The sequence below is a fragment of the Larus michahellis genome, chromosome 4, assembly GCF_964199755.1.
Source record: "Larus michahellis chromosome 4, bLarMic1.1, whole genome shotgun sequence".
NCBI classification, from domain to species: domain Eukaryota; kingdom Metazoa; phylum Chordata; class Aves; order Charadriiformes; family Laridae; genus Larus; species Larus michahellis.
Genome location: NC_133899.1, coordinates 4064116 through 4089169, shown reverse-complemented (window position 1 = coordinate 4089169; position 25054 = coordinate 4064116). Strand labels below are relative to the sequence as shown.

General features: G+C 45.7%; 2 protein-coding genes across 2 annotated transcripts in view; one reads left to right on the top strand and one right to left on the bottom strand.

Moving 5' to 3' along the window:
* Positions 1-626: 626 nt before the first annotated feature.
* On the bottom strand, positions 627-22480 carry COTL1 (coactosin like F-actin binding protein 1). Its single transcript, XM_074582805.1, has 4 exons — positions 22250-22480; positions 21794-21876; positions 11535-11692; positions 627-1991 (listed from the first exon to the last, which is right to left on the bottom strand). Exons 1-4 carry the CDS (start codon positions 22324-22326, stop codon positions 1881-1883), a joined length of 429 nt encoding a protein of 142 aa, XP_074438906.1. The 5' UTR covers positions 22327-22480; the 3' UTR covers positions 627-1880.
* KLHL36 (kelch like family member 36) overlaps positions 22390-25054 on the top strand; it is a 20654-nt gene continuing 17989 nt past the window's right edge. The window contains exon 1 of the mRNA XM_074582803.1: positions 22390-22895. The gene's annotated coding sequence lies outside the window, so the exon portion shown is untranslated. The remainder of the gene's footprint in view (positions 22896-25054) is intronic.

Here is a 25054-nt window from a genome sequence, read left to right as displayed (position 1 = left end):
TGCACTGCTGCTTCCAGGCTTCAAGAGCAGACAGAGATCGTTGTCTCAGTACCTTACAAGCTGTCAAATAAAAGTTTATCGCCGTCACTGAACCACTAAGGCAAAGCCTCAGAGCATCTTGGGCTCTCTGCAAAGCTCTTTCCCATTACTTACACCTGTCTCTACTGTTAGTCCTGTAAAAAATAACCATTTCCCTTCTTTCAGGACAAGTTTTAGTAAGCTTAGTCCCGGAATTGTAACACCTGTGCAGGAAGCTGCAAAACTTCACTCTGAAAGTGTTGTTCTTGCTCCCAAATCTGTTCCTGACCTCCCCACGTTTATTTTACGTGGGTGTGAAATTCTCTTTGACCTAATTACAATTCCCACTTGGCATTTTGGTGCTGGAAATTTAGATGTAGAGCTGCTGCACAAAAAGTGTGTCAGATGCACTGTGGTCACCTCTGCCTTTCAGAGCGGAGATGAGCAGACAAGGGCTGCAGGCACTGAGATCATTTTACATTTAAGCCAGTGTTTAATTCTCCTAATAGCACCAAGATTGCAAGAGCTTACACCCAGGATTAAGAGACCTCCTAAATATAGGCTTGCTGTTGCAGGGAAGGTAAAAGAACAACAGAGTCGCTGAGAACTGTTCTTGAAAAACATTTATTTCTGTAATGGGTTTATAGCGCTGACTCCCAAGCCCCAGTACAACACAGCTTTCCCCCTGCACATAATTCTGGGGACAGTTACCTTTGATGGAAAAAAAAAGTCATACAAAGAAGCCCCCCAAAACAAACAGTCTGGTACCAAACAAACTGTGCCCAGGTTATCTCTGAGCCTCTGATGTTGAATGTTCCATCCGGCCTGGGACAGAGCTGCCCTGCTCCATCCCTCGGTCGCAGCTGCAGGGTGGTTCACTGCCTGAAGGCCCCAAATAACTCAAGATGTTGTGTTTCATTGCAAAAAAAACCAGGGGGGGCATGGGCAGAGAAGGCTGCTAGGATTCAGCGGCTGCTATTTTTGCAGACATCATTTAAAAAGGAAATCTATGCATTTCAGTTTCACCTCCTGAGCCCCAGCATTAGGAAAGTCAAATACAAACCCAGAGACCAATGTACACAAAATAGTGAACAAGTGTCCAGACATTTCTAAACCCCTCAGTTTACTGTGCCATGGTACTTCCAAAAAACAACAAAACCCCCACATTCAGATCATGTTGGATCTTATTTTTGAGAGGGAGGGACAGAGATGCAGCACATAGCATAGCAACTGTCAAGCAATGTTTAAGGCAAATTTATTCCCATTTATTAAGAATTGAAGAATTTTTTTGTTTGTTCGCTTTGTTGTTTAAGCTGTTGGATAACATCTTAGCTGGCCATTTAAGCTTAGACAATTTAATCAAAGTTTGAGTGAAGTCAAGTTGATCTGAGCCTAGAACAGCAAAAAATATTATTCGTAAGAACAAATTTAAAAAATATTAAAATAACGGATGTTCAGAACTCCCTCAAAACTTTCTCCCCTCAGAGACCAGGTTGAGCCCAACTAAAACACACACAGACATGCATGCATACGAAGAAGGACACAATGGCAAGCCTCTACGAACACAGTGCTGAATAGGACCAAAGCAGAGCCAAACCTAAATGCCACAGATGCAAGAACATGGACAGAGTTATGAGTAAAAAAATGGGGAGGGAAAAAAAAACAACCACAGAACCCCAGAGAGGGATGTTTCATGAGATGGAATGGAAAAGAAAAGTCCGCTGTATGCAAAGAAAGGGAGTTCTTAGGTGCACAGACAGAAAGCCGGGGATTTCAGTTGCCTCATCTCTCAGTTGTGTTAGTTTGTTGTGCCTTTCCCCTCCCTTTGAGATCCAGGTGATGGTGCCAGGAGGTTTGTGCGTTTACTCAGTCTGTGCATCATAATTAGCCCCCCCTGCTTTCTTCAGCTCGTTCTTGATGTAATCCTCATCCAGCTCTTTGTGGTCACTGATCACAAATTCTTTGGCAAAGTTCTGCAAGAGATAAAGAAAAAGCCTGTCACAAAAGGGGATACTTGTCCGAGTACCTGAATAAAGTGGTGTTTATCCAGCTGCCATGGCTTTATGAGCTGTGTACCCTTATCTGCTGTGGCAGGGATGATAAATAGAAAGCTGTGGATGAGACGGAAGACTAGTGATGGCCAAACCCAAGACTTAATCTGGAGAAATTTTATGTTCCTACTTCTAAAGTCACTGGCTGCAAGACCAAAACCTGCCCTACGAAACAAGTTTTCCTAGTGATAAATGCACAGTCTAGGTTAGGTCAAGTTTCCTAAGTAGTATGAAAACTGAAAAGCTCAAAATTGTCGACCTTCTAACTGACACAGTCCCTCAGCATAACCTTTGTCAAGTCACTAATCCTGTCTGTGCCCTGATCTTTTTTAGAAGCCTTTCTCCCAAAACAAGGAGGCCATAGTACGCTGCAGTACTGTACCCCACCAGCTGACGGGAGGATGCTTCGATTAAAGATTGAGCAACACGTAGATGGTACCAGGAGCAAATAAGTCTACTTCAGTAGACTTACTGACTCCTCCTCTCAACCATCGAATACATGTCATGGCCAAAACCAAGATACTGCACTAGACAGTCTGCTGGTGTTGTTAATAGGCTCCACTATGCTCTGTGGTCTAATGATCCAAAATGACCTTTAAGGATACGCTTTATTAATACACTTGTGTACTGCAGGGCAGCTGTCTAGCTGCTTGAATGCTCTTTGCAACTTACGGGAGCTGGGGAAGCCCTAGGCAGCATGCTGTGATGTGAGGTTGTGAACAGAGAAAACCTTTCTCAGAACAGATCGCTGCGAATGGGATACCATGATGCCTTTAGGGCGCTTGTCACGGCAGCGTCCCTACAGTCAGGGATTTGCTTCTTTGTGGGGGCTGTCCCTCCTGCCACAGAGCAAGGGTAGCATGCATGTGTGTGCACAGGCATTCATGCAAACACGCACATTTGATTCTTGCTTTAGCATTTTCATTCACTTCCCAACCACAACTGAAAACACTGTATATGTTTTTCCCTTCCCCCCAACCCACAGAGGTTTTTAGACAGCATGAAAAACACAAGCATCCATTGCTCTCTGCAGGGCCAGGGACAAACTGACAATAAAAAAAAAATGAATTAAAATCCGGACGGCCCTACTGAAATGTCTCAGGAAAGCTGCAATGCCTGGCTCCCTGGGCAGCGAGTGCCCCGAAAGGTGATGGAGGCTGCCTGGGAGAATTAGGCAATGCTTTGAGAGAGCAGCAGTCGTCTTGTCCAGGTCCCCCCAGCGCTAGAACAGCCCCGGCACAACTGTGGAGGGGGGGGCGTTTCTAATTGGTTTCAGACTCTAAGCCATGGGAGAGCTCTTTATTTGGCAGCGTCTCAAGGGTCTCAGTTTGGGATCAGAGTCGGGTAAAGGAGGGGGTGGAGAAGGATTCAGCTTGAAAGAGCCTCAGCACCTCTTTCATGCGGTGGAAAAAATGGAAGGGAGAGCAAAACAGCTCCCTCCCCCACGCCAGTCTCCCAGCCTGCAGCTGATCCTGTTTCACACTGTAGGAAATCCTCACTACCGAAGAGTTGCTTACGGGGAAAAAAACCCAAAAGCTTATAGCAGCTACAAGAAGCCTTGTCTGCTCTGCTTTAGTTTATTAGCAGTTAGACAAAATCCTTAGAAATAAACAACGGCACCATTTTGCTCTGCACTTCAATGGTTGGTTTTTGTGGTGTGAGGACAGACAGACATGACAGGCACTCAGACATGTCTTAGCAGATTTCAGGGGAAAAGGGAAAGAAATTTTTTCATTTAGAGAAAGAAACCTTTTTTTTGAGATGGGAAATGAAGAGGCAGACCGCTCAAAACATCAGATTTGGTCATGCTCACAAGTGTCCTACTTCCAGATCTCCTGTGTGAGATCTTTGCAAAGCTCAGCTCTTGCCAAGACCAAACAAATGGTTTTCAGCTATTTGATGCTCACTGAGGTGTGCTACCTACATGATTTTTGAGCTGAGCCTTTTCAACATCTTTTCTACATGCTAACAGGTTTAACAACTTTTCCTCAACTCAAGAAACAAGACTACGCGACTTCAGTGCTAGTCTCTGCCTTGACTTTAGTGAGAACTGGGGAAGGCCTGTACAATCAGTTCTGAGAGGGCTTGCATTAAAATATGTGTATTTTGGAAATGCAGGGAGGGTTTCCTTCAATGTCCAGTCTGCAGAATCCAGCTGATTCTGAATTTAAAACTGCAAGTGCACTCATGCATGAACAGAGGGGAACTAAATTATATGTACCACGAAGAAATTGTAATTACTCAAATGTCTTCTCAACTAGACAGTTATCCAGATGATTCCTGGGTGATGATCTGTGGGCAGCAGCCACTATTTCATGTCAATGCCACCGAAACATCTTGCAAGGCTGGAACAATCTCCCCCTAGCAGTGGCCAGATGGGTTATGTTCCCAGCCACTCTTAAATATCCTCTTAGCTGACTGGGCCACCTCTTGTGCCAGATTTGTACCCTCAGAGTGCAATCTGGGTCACTGCTATTAATAACTCTTTATTCCTTTCTGCTGGCAGGCGCTGTCGGGGACTTCTTTGGTTCTTCACAACAGCTCTTACCACCACGATGCCTCATCAAACCTGGTCCCAAGGGGAGAAGATGCTTCGGGTGAGTTTGCTGCCTGGAACTCCTGATTTCAATATCCTCCTTGACCCTTCTTCTGCCATAGCCTCTCTCGTGACTCTGAATTCACTATTTGAGCTCTTTGGCATTGAGCTTTGGCTCATGGCGCAAATCTTAAGGTGAAAGGAGGCATATAAGTATTTCAGAGACAGTTGAAACTGCCTCTAGTGTCATCAGGGCAGGAAGACAGGAGGGACTCTGGCTCTCAGATGAAGAGGTTGGGCACTCATGATCAACAGCAACACTTCTCAGCCGAGGGCCATCTTACCCAGAGTTCACTCTTTTTTGTCCCCGCTGAAACTGCCAGAATATAAAAATATTCCCAACTGATTTAATTGGGTGTGATGTTAGCTAGACCAGGCGATGGTCCTTACTTGGCATGACTGTCATCTGCAATTATAAATAACCGATCATAGCAAATTGGCTCCTGCAAAACACCAGGAAAGATCCTAGCTTCAAGCGGCTAACAGCAATGCAAACAGGCGTGCGACTTCAGTCAGATTTGTGCCACCAGATTTTCTTTCTGCCCTTAAGAGCCTGGTCTGAGGAAAGTCCCTGCTTTCTCTTCTCTCACACATACCAATATCTAGTGCCTTTCAAGAGAATTGCAGAACAGTTACAGCCGCCTGAGGCACAGGGCACAACTCTGATGCTTGGGCCCTCGCTTTGCTGACATGCGTCTTCATTTTACATCCTCCACTTCCTTTTTTCTTCTCCTCCCCCTATCCCCAAGCTTTTTACAACCGCAGCAAGCCCTGCAAGTGAATTCTAGCCTTTGTATTCATCCCAGAGTCAGCAGAGGCCTATAGATAAAAAAAACAATGATGCCATTTATCTTTATCACTCTCACGACACGATAGTGACCACAGCCTCTTTGCTTTGCTTCTGAAATCACTGAACACAACTTAAAAAGTAAGGTTTACTCAGGCTTCTTCAGTATACCTATCTAGTACATGCTTCACTTTGTGCCTGAGTAGCAGAGGGTCACAATTTTGCAATCTAACCCCCTGCGTCAACCCCCATGCAACACGACACAGATAAAAGGGCTCCAACCACACAGGTCAGGTTGCAAAAACTGAGCCTGCATCTCTCCCTGGGAAACATGAAGTTTGTGAAGCAAGCTCAGTCCAGCCTTTCTCATCCAGACAACTTTATGGGGGGAAAAGAAAGGGTGGAGTAGATTTTCTTCCTATTCCAGGCCCTGAATGTTTAGCATATGGGGCCATAAAATTTCCCTAAGCTGGCCAAGGGAAAACCTGTCTGGTGCAGATACTGTACCAAAAAGGTCTGCAGAGGCCCTTATAAATCCCAGCATGGGCAGGCCTGAAGCCAGAAAGAAAATCCTTGTATCATCTATAGACACATGGGTTCTTAGCAGCTAGGGACGGTGCCAGGTAGTTGAGCAGCTTCTTGCTGTTTTTATTTACATGGGGGCTTGCAGCAGCCTCCAGTGATGTTCAGAATATTCAGTTCCACTGTGCTTAATGTCACCACCCCCATCCACTTGTCATCTTATTTTCAATGCAGATGCAGGGCAGAGGAGATGACATCTCCCATGTTTCCTTTCCAGCATGGTATTAGTCCTGGACCTGTGGTCATGGGGAAGAAAGGACATGTCCTATGGTTGCAGCAGAGCTATGTTCTAGGAGGGCTTCTCTGAGTGCAAGGAGAGCCATAAAGTGACAAGTGCCTATAGCAATACAGTACCACTGCCCTCCGCTCTACTCTGGCTACACCAAACCTGGTCCTGCAGTCCGCTATCACAGTCCAAGCTATCAGCAAACCCTTCTCTTCAAATTTACTCCGTGCCAGTTTTTACATGGAACCATTCCAGCAGCTGGGAGCAGGCAGCCCAAACCTCTGGCAAACACATCTCTCACCAATGGGAACTGCATTTCAGCTGATCTGCAAATTCTTCCTATCTGTGCTGCATCCCACTGAAAAAGTCACGGGGCTGTGTGTCAGATGTGGGGTGAGGAGAGGCTGCTTATTCCGGCCTGAAGTTACTTATAAAGTTACCACTTTCTCTAGTCTAGAACTAGGAGTTCTTGTAAATCCATATCCATTTGGTATGGTCATTACAGCAAACCAGAATAGGAAAATCAGTCAAAAAGCACAATTCTGCTTGGCTTCCCAGCAGTCTCTCACTCACCCTCCTGAGAAAGACTGTCTCAGAGCCACCATGACACAGCCGTTGCCGTATGAGTTTGATTTTCTGACTGCCTCTAACAAAACTAGTAATCCATCTTCTGTTTAGGCCACTGTACTAACATGAGAAACCTAATGCACGTACATGGAGTTATATGTGTTGTATCTGTCCCAAGACCAGGGACAGTAACCCCATAAGTGGGTCCTCCCTCACGAGGTACCAGCATCACTGCAGTGAGGAATCCAGAGAGAGAAAGGTGAACAAAAAAAGACCTGGCCATGAGCTTCAAAGCAGGAACTCAGCAAGCTTGCTGGCATCACTAAAGGCAAGCAAATTCCTCACCAAAAAGAATAATGAATAAAATGCCACGAATATTTGCTCACAGAAACAGAGCTGTTTTACTCTGAATGTGATTTAGGCAAATAACAGAGCACATGACTCTGTGGGGGCAGGAGTGCTGAAGAGAACAGAGAAGAGTCAAAATTTGTGTAAAATAAGACAAACTGGCAATGGCTGGGCAGTCCCTTTGCTGAGACAGCCCTGCAGAGGAATTCAGTCCCACCAGGAGAATGACCTCCACGCTGCCTAATGAAGGGTTAAAATCTCCTGGTAGGAAAAGCAGTCATGAAGGGCAAGAAGTTCACAGCGAGGAAGCAAGGCTCAGAGGGAAACCAAGTCCTGTTTTCAGTTCTTCAGCGTTTACATCAAAACCTGACCACAGTTGCCACTCCCAACCCCAGAACTGTTATGCCGGGGCTTGTCCTTACTCCAAGAAAAGCACCATAACATCATCCCTCTGCCTCTCCTCAAAGCGAACAGGGCCTTTCACTGGAAGGCCCGATGCTCCTATACTTAAAACCCAGGAATTTTTAGGAATTTTTATGGCTGAGTTGAACCTTATGCTGGCAGCCGTTCCTGGCCGTGACAAGCAGCTTACAATAGCCTTGATTTCTGGGCTTAAGCTGACCGACCTGTTTCTTGTGGGCCTCTGGAATAAAGGAGGTCAAAACAACAGCCCTCAGAGCACAGAGAGTCCCCTGGATGGATTTGTACTGAGGCTGTTGAATAAGCCACAGCTTGTGCATATGAAGGATGTAAAAGGCAGAACCGTCCTTATTTTGCCAGGGACATAAAATGGGAGTTTAAAACCAGGTCTGGATGATTTTCTTTTTAGCCAAGTAGAAAATATAACCAAAGCCTTTCCGTTCAACTGCTATCTACTGGCAGCTGGGTACAACCTTGGCATGACAACTGGTGGCTCACACTCATCAAACTGCAGCAATGCAGAGGACAACACGAATGCTGTGGGGTCTGTGGCGCTCTGGCTCACTGTAAGCAGCTGCCAGCTCACCCACATGCACAAGGTAAGACACGCTACTGCTGATCACAAAATAGATGCAGCCTTGTAATTTAAGTCATCCTGCCTTACTGTTTCATAAAGTTCCTTAGCTGTTAAGTTTAGTTCATTTTAGATCTAGGTTTAGACTGTACCCCAGAACTGAACTCACCAAGATCTTAAGCGACAGTCTGCAAAGCACGAGACGTTCTGTGCCACTGCCCCCCACCCCTAGCTCTGTCCTTGGCCTAGACAGAAGCTCAGCGGAGAAAAGCTGGGATACTGCATCACCTTACTCCGTGTCTCCATTTACGCAGGAAAGTCTCCACACACTAGTACTTAGCTATACCCTTAAGAAGATACAGATAAATACTTGTTCCCCATCCTGGCCTTACTTCTAACCTGCTCTCAGCTGAACTGCTTGGACCACGTCACAGGCATGATCCAAGACTTCCAGATGAGGTAAAGAAGAAAGGACGGAAAATAAATGGCTGTGAAAAAAAGCTACTGAATGTTCCTTAAATGAAAAATGCGTTTTCCTACAATCCAAAATAAATACAATAAACGCAAAACCCAACAACATTAAAGAGGTAATAAGGATAGTCCCAAATAAGCAAGAAGACCTGATTCTCAGCTAGTGCAGATCTCCTGATCTATGCTAGTTCCAGCTAGTTCTCCTGAACTATGGCTATTTGCACCAGATGAGATCCATTCCCTGTTATTTTACAGTTAATACAGCTAAAAATCAATTGTCCTTTCTTCCTGAGAGATTTTCTGGCATCTTCCTCCTCTGACTATCAGCATTGCTTCCCAAGCCACCTCTCTATAGACTCCACAGCACCTGCTCCCCTTTCCAAGAGAGGAATATAAAAGTGAGGGCAACCCGGTTCCTCTCCTTGCTTTATAAAATTTCATCCTTTTGTTCACAAGCCCACAATCTACTCTTCAACAGTAAATATCCCTTACATTTTCCTTATGGCAGGTGCTTCTAGGAGACCATTAATAATGACCACGTGTGAACACTCTTTATTCTACAGATGCAACATGGTGGGTTTTGCTTGCTAGGCAGGATTCAAGCTGACTGTCTTTCACTTTGAGTGTCTCAGCAGAAGAACAATGTTTATTGGCGTTTGTTCAGCTTTGAGCAGAGCTCAAGCGTAGCTCATCAATGTAGCTACACCATAGCAGAGGATACAAAGCAGCCCCCCCGCCCCGCACTGGAGCTTTAGTCTTAAATAAAGAGACACAGTTTTGGCAAATACTACAAGATAGCGAGCACCCTTCACGTTTTACTGAGGGCTTCTCGGACTGAAGAGCTGGTGTTCCGGAATCCCAACTGATCGCCTCTGCACATCACAAAATCAAAGCTGGTATCTGCTGTACAAAAAGCCTCCTTGTGCCACACTTCCTTGAAATGAGAGCCCTGTCGCACAGGGTAACTAAAACTGCGTCAATAGCCTAGATCCTCTTCTGGGTTTTTAAAGAAAAAATTCCCACTTTAGGGTACTACTTATTCCAAATGATGAACCAACACTGAGTCAGATTTGTAGTTTATCACTACAGCAAAAAAACAACTATATTTTTCTATGTATAACTCACATCCCAAATAATCTCTGTAAAAATCAGAAGCAGGGGGGTGACTGGGAGTGTACCTGAAGGTTAAGAGAACTAGTAAGAGTGAAATAGCTCTGGGATAAATTCCCTTCACTAAATTTCAGTTGGACTTTCTTTTCCTGTTTTGTTTCGACAGATTATCTGCAAGGTTACATTCATAAAAAGAAGAAAATGGTTCTGCTTTTATCCCACTCCGCTCAGGGATTCAGTTGCACATGTAGAGAACTATTCAAAATAGCTGTCAAGATAATTTCCTATGGAAAGGATATCACCATTGACGTTACATTCAAAACGCTCTGGAGTGGGTTATAGACATGGTTGCTCAATAAAAGAGAATTATGCAGAAGTTGTATTGTTTCCATATTTTAGTACAGATTAATTGGAATATGAAAGCTTTTAAGTAACAGCCAAGAATGGTTAATGTTCCACCAGATTATTAACTCAGTCTACTAATCAAAGATGAAACAAGTGAAATTGTAAATTACATGTAACAGACCTGCGGGACAGATCTTCGAACAGCATTCAGGAATGCTATTCAACTCAACAGGAAGAAACAGTCTAAACATATTTTTTTAAAAATCTTGGGCTTAGTGATTCATAGAAGAGTCATTCATTAGTACTCTATAATTTTATCTTCAGCTGCAATTACACGGTTTCAGCTGCTTCAGATGAACAGAGATTTGCTTTCCTATCTCTCAGGTGTCATTATGGAAGTTTCCTTTCAGATGGACTCCTCTGCGTAGTCGTCATTTTGAAAGATTTAGCACCAGTGCTTATCTTCTGGGAGAATATGATTTTTTTACATTCTTCATGCTTCTTATCTAAATATAACCTGTATCATACAAACTACCAATCAACTGAGGGGGACTTCATTCTCATCCTTCATATTGTCCTACTGGGAGATTCCTTTCTATAGGCAAGAACGCGATTATTGAGGGAGATTGTTTCAATGGTCAGCCTGTTCTCCAAGTGCAGTAAGACCATTTCTCAGGTTTAGTTGCAAGAGCTAATCTTGCTTAAAATACTTCTTCAGAGGAAACAATTCCCTTCTCTTGCAGCAGTTGCTTGTCTTCACCGGCTTGGTCTGAGCGTGGAGCCCGACAGAGCGAGCCCAGCTCAGAGTACCCTGGGAGGCCTTGACAGAGTTAAATGATAAGCTCGGTTGGGGCAGGCAAATTCAAGTGAAGCCCTTCCAAGGTGTGTACTAAGCACATTTCTCTTTTTCCCTGATACGCCCAAAGCCAAACAGAAGACTATTCAAATCTAGTTAGCTATTAAGAGCTGTTAGTTAATTGGTACTGATAGGGACTTCGGACTTCAATCCATGAATTCATTGTGCTGAGACAAAAGGCTTCAAGAGAAAACTTTAAACAAGGGTGTGGGTTTTTCTGTTTAATTTTATCTGCTTAGCTTAATACTGCCTTGTTCTCTACCGTTCAATATTATGTGATTTCCATATCAAGGAAGTAGATGGGAAACATCTTAATGGTGACAAGAAGGGGAGAGCATATACTCCCTCTTCATGAAATAGTAAAGACTTAAGTTCAAAGGTGCTTCTTTATACCTGAGTGCTCAAAGGGCAGATGTTAGGTCTTCCTAGTAGGAAGACAGGCAATAGGAAAACGTCTTTTTTTTAAAGGATTAACTACTAAGTTAAAGGATGATCCAATCCTTTCCCCTCTCTTACCTCCTGCTGGTGTTTGTAGAGCTAGGGGCAATGAGAACTGTGGTTAGAAGCAGAAGTAAGAGGTTACCTGTACTACTTCTTTGACCAGAGTCTTGTCGGTCCCAGTTTTGGCTCTCTGCAGGCCACTGACATCCTCTCCAATCCAAGTGATGAGGGCAAACTTGACTCTCTTGCTCATGGCATCACCGGTGGTGAATCGGACAAAGCCGAACAATCGAACATCATCTGGAAAGACAAAGCAACAAGGGTAAAGTGATTGAAAACAGAAACATCCTCGCCTTGCCATTTTCCAGGGTGAGACTATTGCTCTCAACTTAAAGACCAAGTCAAGGCACTGATCCTGTGTTACAATACCGTCGTTCTGGATTAACAGGGCAATACAGGGGCTCTGCTCACATGCCTTTCACTTGCAAGGTGCACTTTGCCAGTGTTAGGTCTGCCTCTTCCTAGCGTGCTCTGAGTTAACTGGGAGGAAGCTGGCTGTGACAGCCACCCCACGCCACATCAGCGTGCTGCTAGTAAGTTTGGAAGTGGCTAAAATACAGTCAACAGGCAGCTCAAGAGCACAGAGCTAACCCCACTTACATTCAGCCAGATCATTCATCTGCAGGTCACTGGTCAAGAAGGGAAGAAAGTGATTTCCCAGTGTCTCTTTCTTACAGGACAGCAGAATTAGGGTCACATTTTATAACGTATATCCAGAAACGGGCCATTGTGCAAATCTGATCCTTTCCTTCCCTTCAGCAACATTTCTGTCTCACTTGTGGTATGAGTTGTAAACTCATAGAAGAAATGAGACTCAAAGAAACTCAAAGACGGAGGGGAGAAGAAGGAGCAAAAGAAAAATCTGCAATTACTTCCCCAGATGTGCTTTTCTACTCCTTCCAAAGGCCTTGGATTTTAAAACTGTTCTGATCTTTGTTTCACAGCTGGTTTCTGCTATATCACAGCAGACTAGAGTTATTTAGTCTGGCCACATGTGTAAAAACCTTGTAAACTCCTTGTCTCGAAGAGTTCGTTCCTTCATTGCAGGGTGACTCATCAACTGAGGCAGTTGGACGCCTTCACAATCACAGGCACTTACAGAGCGTGTGATACCATCTACTCATATCCCCAGCCTCGGTAGCGTGCACAATACTGGAGCCTTCAACCAGGATTGTGCAGAAAAGCAGAGCAGATGGACAGTTGTGCAATCGTGGAATATACCTAATCATAGCTACTTCATCTGTTACAGGTCACTCAAGACCTTTTAAATTAAATGAGATGACTCAAAATAGAAGAACAAACTTGCTGGTTGAAAAGAATCATGTTAATCCTGGTTACACTTGTTGTGACCAGTTCAACATGTTTTATAGTTATTTGCTGTCTTGACTACTGCCAGGTGAAAACGCGGTTAGTAACGTTTGCCAACATCCCCATCCTTGGATCCGTTACAGCATGCTCCATGAACGGTCAGGACAGCCCCAGGAGCTCCAGGGATAGGGAATAAGCAGTGCTAAATTGCTCATCCCCAGAAAATAAGCTGCTAGAAATCCATGCAAAAAAGTGGGATGTTCTCTGAAAGATGTCAGAACTTCTTTAACGCTTTGTTTTGCCAAAGTGTGAGTAAAGACCACTTCCCCTTGACAAAAGACGTTTTTAAGTCTGACAAAAACACACCTATGCTCTCCCTATTTTGTTCTCTGTGTACCTTTTTGCCACTGACAGAGGACTACTGGGGAGAACTGCAAAATGGATGCGGGGGGTGCGTGAGCCTGTACAATGTTTCAGACAAACTCCTCTGAAGATTTCAAAATTGAAACAAAGAGAAAGAGGGAGCTTACTCAAAAGAAAAATCTAGATGGATCTTTGGAAGGAGGGTAAGAATCATCTGTATCGACAGTGCAGGCACACAAAACTTCTCTCTCAGATACCCTGTTACTGGCAAGTACAAGAAATGCACAGAGAGACTCCCGTTTCTGACAGTAAATCCTCTTCCCAAGATTGATTAGAACCATAAATGAACCGACAGCCAGGAAATACCCAAGGTGAAGAGAGACAGTAAATCCCCTAATGTTACTATTAACAGTTCTATGAAAAAACCTTGCTTTCCCAGATCTGAGAGGAAAGGAGGCCACACTCTGCTAAGAATTGTACTGGGGTTCCTATGGGAACAGAGTGCTGGAGGCACTTTAATGTCATCAAGTCCTGGCCTCTACTATACTGTAACCGTGTCACAGCCCTTCCCCTGGACCCGTCACTTTCCACCTTGAGTATGTAGGGTTTCCATCCCCGCCCCTTCTACCCAAGGTTGTTACAGAAGAGTGCTTTGGAATATGCCCCTTTGTAATGAAGATAATGCAACAATAGAATGAATGTGAAGGATTCCAAGTTTTTCTGCAGTGCTTTTTCAGAGCAACGTCGAAAGGAGGTTGAAGGAATTTATCTGTCAGCGTGAACTTTAATTTGACATGTACCCACAGATCACTGGCCGCAGCAGGATTTGCTTCTCAGCAGAACAGTTTGAGTGCTTTGCCATCCTGCCTGAAAGCAGCTTGATCAGGGGCACCGGAGAGAGCCAAACGCAGCAATTCCAGGTGGGCTTTTATCTATTACAGCACCTACTACTCAGCGACTATGAGCAACTCTTACTTCATCATGTTAAGTCCCAATAAGTTTAATGAGCAACTGAAGGAAGATGTGGGGCTCTGAGTCACTGTCTTTGGCAGAATTTACCTGAGGCAGGTTTACCTGTGGGGGCTTGAAAGGTTACACCCGAGCAGCGCGCTTTCTCCTCCTGCCTCCCCATGGAGGTTGTATCCCCACAGTAGACAGAACAGGCTCTTCAGCTGCTAGTTTCCAGTTTATATTTAATATAAACTACCAATACGCGATGCTTTAATGTAATGTGCCAGTCTGTGAATTGCAGCAGCTGAGGAGCATTTCAGCAGCTGCAGATAAAGGCAAGAGGGAATGTGATTTGGAGCCCTTAGCAATTAACACGGCTCTTTTCCTAAAAGGGCAACAGGGACAGACGTGGAGATTTTTAGCACTAGTTCAGCCTGGGTATGAGCCCCTCCAACTGCAGGTCGAAATCCCTAAGCAGAAGTGGCTGAGTTTCACAATTAGTCTGAAGCATGTTCAGAGCGATAACGGGATCAAAACACAAAATCTTTTATACACCCAGATTTCCTCCTTCACAGTTAATCAGTTCTACGCTAGCAGATCACCTCGCTCCGCTGGAAGTCATCAAGGCGATCAGTGCCAATTTCCCTAGAAATCTCAAGGCATTAATATCCACCCCACCCCCCATTTTCACACAAAGCCACTTATAGTGGTTTTAGGAATTGCTGGGGGTTGGGGAGGCGGAATCTAACAAACCATAGAGAGACAGTAGATTTCCTCTGAAAGAGGAAATCCTGCCTAGCTGTATGCAACCATCTTCCTAGTCATTAAGCCATGAATTTCAGGGCAGAGAGAAGCAAATAATAGCTCTGGGTAGAACCGAAATAGCAGCTTTACTTGAGAAGGTCTCACTAGTTACAGACAGCAGAAATTAACAATGTTAATTCCTACTAATATCACTACGCCTTTAACTAAGGCTGTACAGCAGGACAATAGGGCTATACAAACAATGAAAAGTACCATTAATGCCTTAATGAGCATCATTTATTATTTTTCTCCAAACCCCTTACGTATCAGTAGGCAGGATTTTCCAAATATACTGATTAAGCTGCCCTTGGCTGTCAGCAAAGCTCGATGCCAAGCTGTAGAGATTTCCGCGATGGGATTCTCTTTTTCATTTACTCAGACCCTTTGGTTCTGCTATACTAAAAAATTCCCCATTAGATTAAAATGCACTGACTCATCAGTAAAAGATAATAGCTGCAGGAAAGAAATACACTGTCAAGAGCTTCACGGTTCTTAGTCTTACAGCTCTGAATGGCCAAGCCAGAGACGTGCCAAGATAAGGCCACCACTCCCAGCTTCACCTGCCTGCTAAATCAAGGTCACATACAGCAAGGCAGCTGATGGAACGATCTGCTTTTGTGTTCTGTCCAACAATGAATTACTGATGGCACGTGACAGGTTTCATGAAGGATTTATTTTGTTTGTTTCAATTGGATTCATTTTAGATTCATTTGTCAATTTTCCACCTCCTCAGTCCCCCCTGTAGCCACGTGGCTAGAAGTGCAGACAGAAAACCTTCCCTTCCTCTTACTGCACTGTTTTTTCCCCTCTCTAACCCTGAACTGAAACCCATATATCTCTGATGCAATGCTGCCATGCAGACATGTTCATTAAGTCATGTAAGACAAATACAAGATGTTTGACTTCGGCACCATAACCACAGGGCATGCTGTAGCTGGGACACCACACCTTTTCCGTGTAACCTGGGGTGGCTGTCATGAGTACAGGGCGCTCAGGGCACGAGTGCGTGGGGAGGATGACCCCACACTGACTTGTCTGGCTTTCTCTCCTCCAGTGAAGCCACCAGCAGCGTTTCATCAGAATGAGTTGATGCTACCCCAGTGACAGTGGTCCTCTACTGGTCTCTCTCCTGACCTGGGTATGTACTGGAGGGCTGGGTGGGAGGAACAGGGCATCCAGCTAATCTTTGTTCCCCTTCCCTGAAGGAAGGAATGGTCGTGTTTGTCGGCCACAAGTAAGGGCCAGGAAGCCCCAAAACAAAGGGCATGCAAAAGATGTAACACTCTTTACCTGCTCTTATGCCTACCACCGGGTGGTAAAATGCAGACCCACAGCCGTGCTATTTTAATTAAGCATCGCAAAACTACACTGAATACAAAGACTTACTATTTCAGTGCAGAACTCGACCTGATGAGTTACTCCCACAAAAATGAATGAGAATATTCCCTAAAACAACCTCCTGTCCATTGCAAGGGACAATCTAAGCCACAGTTCCAGCTGGAGGCCAGGAGATCGCTGCCAAACACGTGCCATTTCAGCTGACCCTCCCAAGAGCAGGATTTTCACAGCGAGCAGGGAGGGCACAGGGGCAGGGAAATGCTGCAAAGACAGTGTGAAATTCCCATAAGCCACCCATGGCCCCAGGTCTTCCTTTAAATAGATACTAAGGGAAAGCAGGCAAGACAAACATTAAAGAGGAAAAACAAAAGCAGTAGGAGACTGATTTACAAGGCCCATTTTAGCAACTTAAGATGTAGCCAAATACAGATAAGCACCTATCTCATTATATGTCCTCGTGCATTTTTACAAATCTTTCCTACAACCTAAGGTGCAAACGGAATCTGGGTGATCTCGCAACTCTGAGCTCCTAAATTTTATATGCAGGCCAGGCTTGATAGGGCAATTGTCATAACCCCAAAGAGCTTGCTTTTGTCTTAGCAGCCAGTTCTATTTCTATTTTCTTCCTAATATTTTATGTCAACCAGAAATGATTTTATAGAGTATTTATGTCAGACCAAAGATTTTCGGTTCTTCCTTGTGCTGAATGCAGAGTGTGGTTTTGGTCTGATCTTTTCAGACACATGAATAACTATCCCATTTCATGCTGTCATTGCAATTATTTATCTGGACTGGGGCTTTCCAAATGAAAGGCTCATTATTTCTTTTGTCAGAGATGCACTGAAAAACGACTGTTCACATGTGGCATGGGGGAAACGCGGTCTTCCGACCTCTCTGTTACTTAAGGGCAGAATACACATTTTAAAAAATTAAAATAAACCACAGAGACAATGCAATGCTCTGCTGCTTTGTAATACAGAAACTGAGGCAAGCTGTCTGGTGCAGTCAGGTATTACTGGCACACAGAAAAGTTTTAGCGGATTTCTTTGAATGGACTTTTAGTTCAGTATGTCGGTTGTATGTCATTCTACTCTTCTCAGTAACAGCATCACCAGCCCAGTTATAAGACTTTGAAATTAAAAACAACAACAAAAAAAACCCAAGAGCTTTCACATCCTTCCGTACAATAACCTTCAACTCTTATCTGTGTTTCTGGCTTCAAATCCACCAGCTCAGCTGTTTTTTTTTTGAAGTGTACTGATGGCACGTACTACTAAACACCAAATTAATGCTACATCTGGATCCGTGCCATCTGCAGAGGCAAGGGCTGTAACCGTGAAGTAAAATGGATCAAAAGCCTTGAATTAAGTCCTTGTTTAATGCAGAGGTAATCTGTGCTGTTAAGCCCAACCAAAACAGTCCTTAGCCAGAAGACGCAGGGGGTGTCTACACTGTGTGTTTAATGACCCTGACACAATTAATGTCCTCAACTTTGGTCTCCAGACTCTTTAGGTCAGACAAAGGACAAGACAGTCACGTACACTGGTCATTATGCAGGACTGCAAGAGGAAGTGCCACCAGCAGCCACCTCCTAATCATACAAGAAGTGCCTGTGGTTTAAACCAACCTCCTTGACTTTACTTTGGGATAGGCTGGAGGAAAGACATTCACACAGCTGGGGCTGGTCTTTGGAGGACAGAGAAGACTACTGCCTGAGACTAAAGCAGCGTCTACTAGCCCCCAGCCAAAATGTCTGAGTCGTCTTGCGGCCTTTCACAGACCTTGACAGCAACAGCATGACAGCAACTGATAATGCAAAAATCCAGGGTTCAGGCTGTGTTTGCAGCATAATCCTGGGACCTCGAACAAAAGGGCACTAAAGAAGCTTTTCTTACCATGTGTCCTTCCTTTAAGAGTGGCAATTGCTGTCCCCAAACAGTGGGATGGGAAAAGGATGGTAGTTTGATTTTCCAGTTCCTTAAACTTTTCTGCTAGTACACAAAGCTTAGTAAAGCGCTTTAGGAAGAGAAAGCCTCCACCCCAGCATAGGTCACGTGTAGGTCTGATGTGCAACGCGTATCTGAGAGTAGAGCAGTGGGAGCAATGAAACCCGCACAAGGAGGACCGGGGGCAGCAGCAGTTCCTGGCTCAGGGCACGGGCCTCACTGCCCCAGGAGCTCAGCATCTCTGTCGTGCGTTCCTTCAACAGCGGCCCACAGGGTGTTGCTGGAGGTTTGCAGAGAGCTGGTTTCTAACATGGTCTTTTTGAACTGCTACTTCCATTAAAAGAAGCAATTTCAGTTTCTTGCTTTTCCCTTTGTCCTCAACCACTCTCGTTCCCCCAGGAGGTTTGCAGAATCAGTAATGGGTTGGGCCATGGTTTGCATGAAAAGGGCGATGTATGGGGGGAAGAACAAGCAAAAATACAACCCTGCTACCAACAACCCCTTCCAGCCCTTCCTAACCTCTGTTGTTGCACAAGGCAGGATATCCACCACAGGCAAATGTCTTCCAAAGCGGTACAAAAGACCTTCTTGGTCTCAGAGCCACATGAATTAGCACACACTGACACCGCCTGCTCTGTAATTTAATGCCCTGGAGGGAAGCAATATGTACCACATGCCGAAGGTGCTTTTAATAAGAATGGTTATTAAAGAAAGTGAAGGACACAGATGTTTGCCACTCAGAACGGCACTGAAATAGCTGGTGCAGAAAGTAGAACAGAGCAAGGTCTGACAGAGGGTCCTGGTGACACTTTGCACCCTGAGGTTTTCAATTCCAGCTCCCGCTCTCACCTTCAACCACCCAATTATGCTCAGCTTCTACCAGAGGCAGCTGCAGTACTTTGTGGCTTTCAGGGCAGCGTTTTTCACAAAACAGGAATTCAAAACAAGGAAGGAAGTTTATTCTGGTGCCAGTTTTTTTAATCTTTTAATGACATTTTCCGAATCTGTTTGCATTGATAGTAACTCTTCTCCCCTCCAGCAAAATGTAGAAGAGGCGGGGTGTGGACCAGGAGGGAAGAGACATAGCAATAGGAAGGAATAATATTTAGCAGCTCTTCCCATCCCTTTCTATTCTTTTTTACTGACTTTTTTTCAGTAGAAATATTCCAACCAGCTCTACTTCATAGTAACATTTGGCACCTTTCTTCCAGATGGGAGGAAAGCTCTAACTTCACTGCTGGCAGGAGCCTTGTTTTCTGACTACGTCTAGTGGTCCAGGCAAAGGGTTGCTGCACAGATGGAGGCACCGAAACTTGCATCTCTTGCTTCCCCAACTGCTGCACCGTAATTCATGGGTGGAGGAAGATCCTTTCTAGCACTTAGCCAAGAACCCGGAACCCGAATTTGCCTAGCTCTTGAAGCCTCCAACAACTGTGCTCCAGACGTAGGTTTGAGGACAACCTCTTGCCCATACCAGGCGCATGGGAAGGAAGAGGGAAAGAAGGAAGAGGGAAAGGGAGCAATGGAGCAGTTACAAGGGATTTATCTCCACATTAAAGGCTAACAATAGTCCACAGTCCACCCCACAGATGCCCTTTATTTAACTCTTCCCTTACTGTGCTAATGCCTAAAATATGCAACATTTCCTTTTTGCTGTAAAAATGCTTCAGTATTGGGGCCAGTTTGGCACTTTGCTGGTTTAAGGAAACCAGGTTTCCTTAAACTCTGTCTGCTTTAATACCCTGTTTATAAATAAGGGTGTGGCACATGAAAATGGTGGCAAGAAAATAAAACTGGCCGTATTCCAAAGTGCAATATGTGCCTCCATTAGTTGTTATACGCATCCTGCCCAGCCCAACCGGTGACTGCTCTCTGCCAAAGCCCCTCTGCCTGCTTAGCCACTTGAGAAAAGTATTCCCTTTGCTACAGTAAGGAAGATAGGAACTGTTCTTGAGAGGGTGCCACTCCAGACAAAACATTAAAAATAGTTCTGAAAAAATAAGAGAGGGACTCCGTAAAAACAAGGAGAGAAAATAAATGGGGAAGGTTCCTCTGCAAGCCTCAGATGTCTGGAGACGCTGGAGATGCTCAGTTATCTTGGCCACAAGAGAGACCGAGAACATGGCACTGAGATATGAGGCTGCTGACCTCCCAAGAAAACTACTAACCCTTTAGATAATGTTGGCATGAACTTCAGAAGTGCTGAGCCCAGGGTTTCCCTGTATACTCAGGAATTGCTTTTTTTCTTATGGTGCCATTAAGAAGAGTTGGGTGGGAAGGAGTTCTTGTACAGGGTATCAGCTCTTCTAACATCAACTACAAGAGGATCCTTTTCGGTTTTGACAATTTTCCCTGCAAAGGTCTCAAGAACAGCTGGAAACGAGTAGCTGTGTTAATCCTAGTAAGACCCCGCTGCAAATGTCATAGCAGAGCAGTGTAAACCATCTTGATTTACAGGCTGCCTTACAAGGACTAAAACGTATTTTTCTCCTATGATATTTATTGACTGATCAGACCAGTCCTGCCTTCATTTGAGTTACTGGAAGTTCTCCTCTCCAACTCAGTACAATATAGCCAAGCCCTAGGACTTGGCAGAGCGATTTGGACAGGCACTGGCGTTTCAGTAGCCGTGGGACTCTGACTACAGTGCCTCCGGGACCCGCCCCACCTTGAGAAGGGAGAAGCTGCTCAATACACAGTTCCTTCACAGTACAGATACGTAATTCTAAAAGTACAGGTTAACCGTAATGCTCGATTGTAGAGTAACTAGATGAGCGAGGAAGACTTTGTTATAGTCCGGTATTAGTTACAAATGCTTCATATCTTGTGTCACCTGGTAAATAGCAGCCAGGACAGAAGGAAAAGCTATACCATTTCTCCCTATAAATTATTCTGAGAGAAATCAAAGCCCACTCTTGTAAAACACGTCAAAAGTTAAGATCACATGAAGTTAAATATTCCTCAATTTATTTTCATTTTCCCCAGGCTTCTTTTCTCTTGTTAATGTTCTACAACTGACAGTTGAACAATCAACTGCCACGTTTAAACCTAGAGCCGCAACTGTTGCGGTTGTGCAATGCCACATATACGATTGTTTTCAGTGCTGTATTGTTCGAGCCAATCTTCAGCATAACCACTCTCTTCTCAGGTTTCATATTCTTAAAAAATCCCAGCAAGTCGCCTAACTGCAGTTACTTTAGCACTATAAACACAATTTACGGAAGAATTTTATTGCAAAATGAACTGTATGACTGCATCCTTTTAGCCACAAACATTGAGTCTTTTTTGCTCTTCAGCAATGCTTTGAAACTGCAGCGCTAAACAAGGAGGCCGTTTCTAATTAAGCATTTTATCTTTATTAGAACGAAGAAGCAATGAAAAATTGTGCAAAGGAGGGAAAAAAGCCCAAAGGACCTTAAGTCTAAGGGTGAGACAAAGGACCAGCTGGACTATGGACTTGAGTGAGTTGCGCTCTGTGGCGGCTGGAAACCCGACCATGCAGGACAGGGCAGACTCGGGGAAGCAGCAGCACTAATTCCAGTTTACCCAAGTTTTCGCCCATCCTTTTCCCCCCTTGCACCGGGCAGTGAAAAACACGGTAAGGTGCCAAAGCAATCGAGACAGAGCTTACCTGTGCACTTCCTTTTAAAGGTTTCATAGTCTACCCCTTGGTCTCCAGGGACGATTGTAGAGCCATTGTATTTAAAAGTCACCCTTTGGGAAGGGGAAAAAAGAAGGGGAATAATACATTTAAGAGTCACCCTTTGGGAAGGGGAAAAAAGAAGGGGAATAATACATTTAAGAGTCACCCTCTGGGAAAGGGAAAAGGGGAATATTACATTTAAAAGCCACCCTTTGGGAAGGGGAAAAGGGAAGGCGAGTAATATATTTAACAGTCAGCCTTTTGGAAGGGAAAAGAGGAGATGGGGAAGAATATACTGTAAAAGAAACATCCTTGAGGAAGGGGGGGGCGGGGAGAGGAGAAGGGGAATAAGGTCGGTAAAAGTCACCCTTTCGGGAGGGGGGAGAGGAGAAGGGGAATCACAGCGCACCGGTGCCTGTCCCGGAGATGCCGGGGGCCACCTACCAGTTCACCTCGGTGGCATCGTCCCTGACGAGGTTGTACGCCTCCCTGCACGCCTCCTTGTCGATTTTGGTGGCCATGGGGGCGGCCGGCCGGGGAGGCCGGGGGGGTTGGGGGGAGGGGGGGGGAGCGCGGAGCGGCGCGGAGCTGGGTGGGGGGATCCGCTGCTGCTGCCGCTGCCGCACCGCGCCGCGCAGTGCCGAGCGCGCTGCCGCCCGCCGCCCGCCCCCGCCCCGCCGCCGGCTGCCAATGGCTCGGCCGCCTGCGCTGAGCCTGCCCCCGCCCGCCCCTCCCGGCCCCGGCGAGGGGGTTTCGGGGTGATGCAATAGCCCGGGGACGAAGGCGGGGGGAGGGGAACAACCGGGAGGGAGAGGGGGGGACACCTGTCTTGAGGATGCAAAGCCAGGGCGCTGCCCGGGCAGGGGGGCGAGGGGCTGGTCCCGGCGCGGAGGGCCCTCCGCAGTGATGCTGTTTTCGGCCGCCGATATTTTTCCAGCCCCCCCCTCCCGATGTTTTTCCAGCCCCCGACGGGCGGGAGGAGGAAGGAAGGAGAAGCGATGCGCAAGATGGAGCAGCCGCTGCCTGCGCGGCGGGGCCGGGAGCAGGGCCGGGCGCACGGGAGGTAGCCGAGCCGGAGGACGGAGAGCAGGTAGGCGAGGGGAAGGCGAGGGGAAGGCGAGGGACCGGCTCCGGACGGGGGGCTGGAGGCCGGGATGCGGGGCTGCGCCGGCCGCGCCGGCCGGGGCAAGGGCAGGAGCCGGGTAAAGCGCCCCGCTGCGTGTGAGGCCGCCGGCCGGGAGCATCGCCCCCGCGGCCGCGGGTGGGAGCTGGGACCGCTGCCGTCTCCATCCCTGCGGGCTGGCCCAGACCTCTAAGGGGGTCTGTGGGGGTGACTTTGAGTGGTGACAGCTCGCTGCCGGTTCAGGTGTGTGTGCAGGCGCTGGGTGCCTGCGTGTAGGTGTCCCTGTGTGTGTTTTACCCCGTTTCAGATGGAGCGATCTCCCCCTACCGGGCCGCCCTTCCAGCACTGCTAATGTGTAGTCAGTACGCTAATGAGATATGCTGGGTTTTAGGCAAAAGGATAAGGGTTGTCTGTAAGATTGCACTTCAGTCCTATGTCCACAGAAATAGAGTCAGGTCCTTCGCTTTGCAGAACTCAGCCTGAAATAAACATCAGCAGATGTTGTGCCCCAGGACCGGAGTTTTAAATACTAGTCCTTGTGCATATTAGTGGGTTTCTACCCTAATGCCGGGGGTCTGGATACTGCAAATTTAATAAAAACTACACTTCATGATAAAAAGTATCACATTTTGTTTCTTTTAAAGTTTACAGTGGGATGTTCGTTATCTATTTCACGTCAATACATTGTAAACATGAAGTCAGAACGGTGAGAAACCTTATTACCACACACAGGTACTCAGCGTTTTCAGACATCTCAAGGAACAAGATCACCAGAGCATGTGCTAATTGTAAGGTACATCATTTACTGCCATACAATATGAAGCCCTAATCCTGCGTGCAGCTTCTTCCAGAGTAAGCCCTGAATGACGGGAGGTTCCCTGTAGCATCAGGGCCCAAAACATGAGCGTATTGCTGCAGTGCATCTCTGGGATGTAGGTGAGGTCATAGGGAAGAGAGAAATATTTCTGAAGTCAGTGTAAGTGCAGGACACGGCATCTGGGTGAATCACACTCAATATCTCTGTAGACTGCAGGCTCTAGATGATAATATAATCACACGTTAATAGTTCTGAATTTCTATTGATTTTCTTTTGGAACTGTCTTTAGGAACAATTTTTCTTTTTTAAAAGCCTTTATGCTGATCATTATCTGCTCATAAAAATACTTTTTTTCATAGTCTGCATTTATCATCCTTTGGCACTACTTTGCTGCTGTTTAGACCTGTAACAACTGCTGGTTGTCCTTGTCTCTTCAAGCTTGTTCCTCAGCTCCTGATGTTAGAGGAGAAAACCTCAACTTTGTTTAGGTCTCTGTGACCCAGTGGCTGGAGCGCTTGAATTATAGTCATCAGTATCTTCATGCCTCACACTTCTAAGTGCCAGATTCAAGCCTCAGAAACGTCTGACGCCTTCATGGGATCAGACCTCCTCTCTTTGCTTCTCTTCCTTGTCTTTGACATATTTTTACGGATTTTTTCTTTTCACACGTGGAGGAATAAATTTAGTGCTCGGTTTCATCAGGCTGTAATTGGAGAGAGGAAAATACCTACTTGTCTGGCTTCAGTGAGCTCTGGTTTGCTTTTCGTATGGGAGTTTTGAGACCTCCACCTTCTGCACACGGGTCTTTTCATGCTGTGCAGGAAGATGTCACTGGCCTGGCAGAAGCATCTGTCCATCTCACAGGAGTCCTCAGAGAGGAAGCACAGACAACAGAGAAAGTGAGAGGACTTAAAAGACTTGGACTTCCTCAAAAAAGTATCTCCAGCAAGCATGAAGTCTTGGATATCTGGACTGACCTTCAGCTGTCTGGACTGTACTAGTGAGGTTCAAGAAGGGCCTCAGAATGGGTAGAGGGAGCAGAGCAAACAGGATGGCTCTGCAGAGCCGTGGTTCCACAGGAGGCTTAGCTCTTCTCCTAGAATATATTGCTAGTGCCTTGCTCCCGTGGCTCTTTGCCATCACACCTTTTGGCTTCTTTTCTGGTCTTTCTATGTGGCTGTCCCCAATCCTGCTTCTCTATCTCTGTCTTTTCTGTGCAGGAGCAGAGAAAATAATGGAGAGAACAATACCCTCTTTCAGGAGAAGACTGCTGTAAATTTGCAGATCACAGGTCGCAATAGGGTTGTCA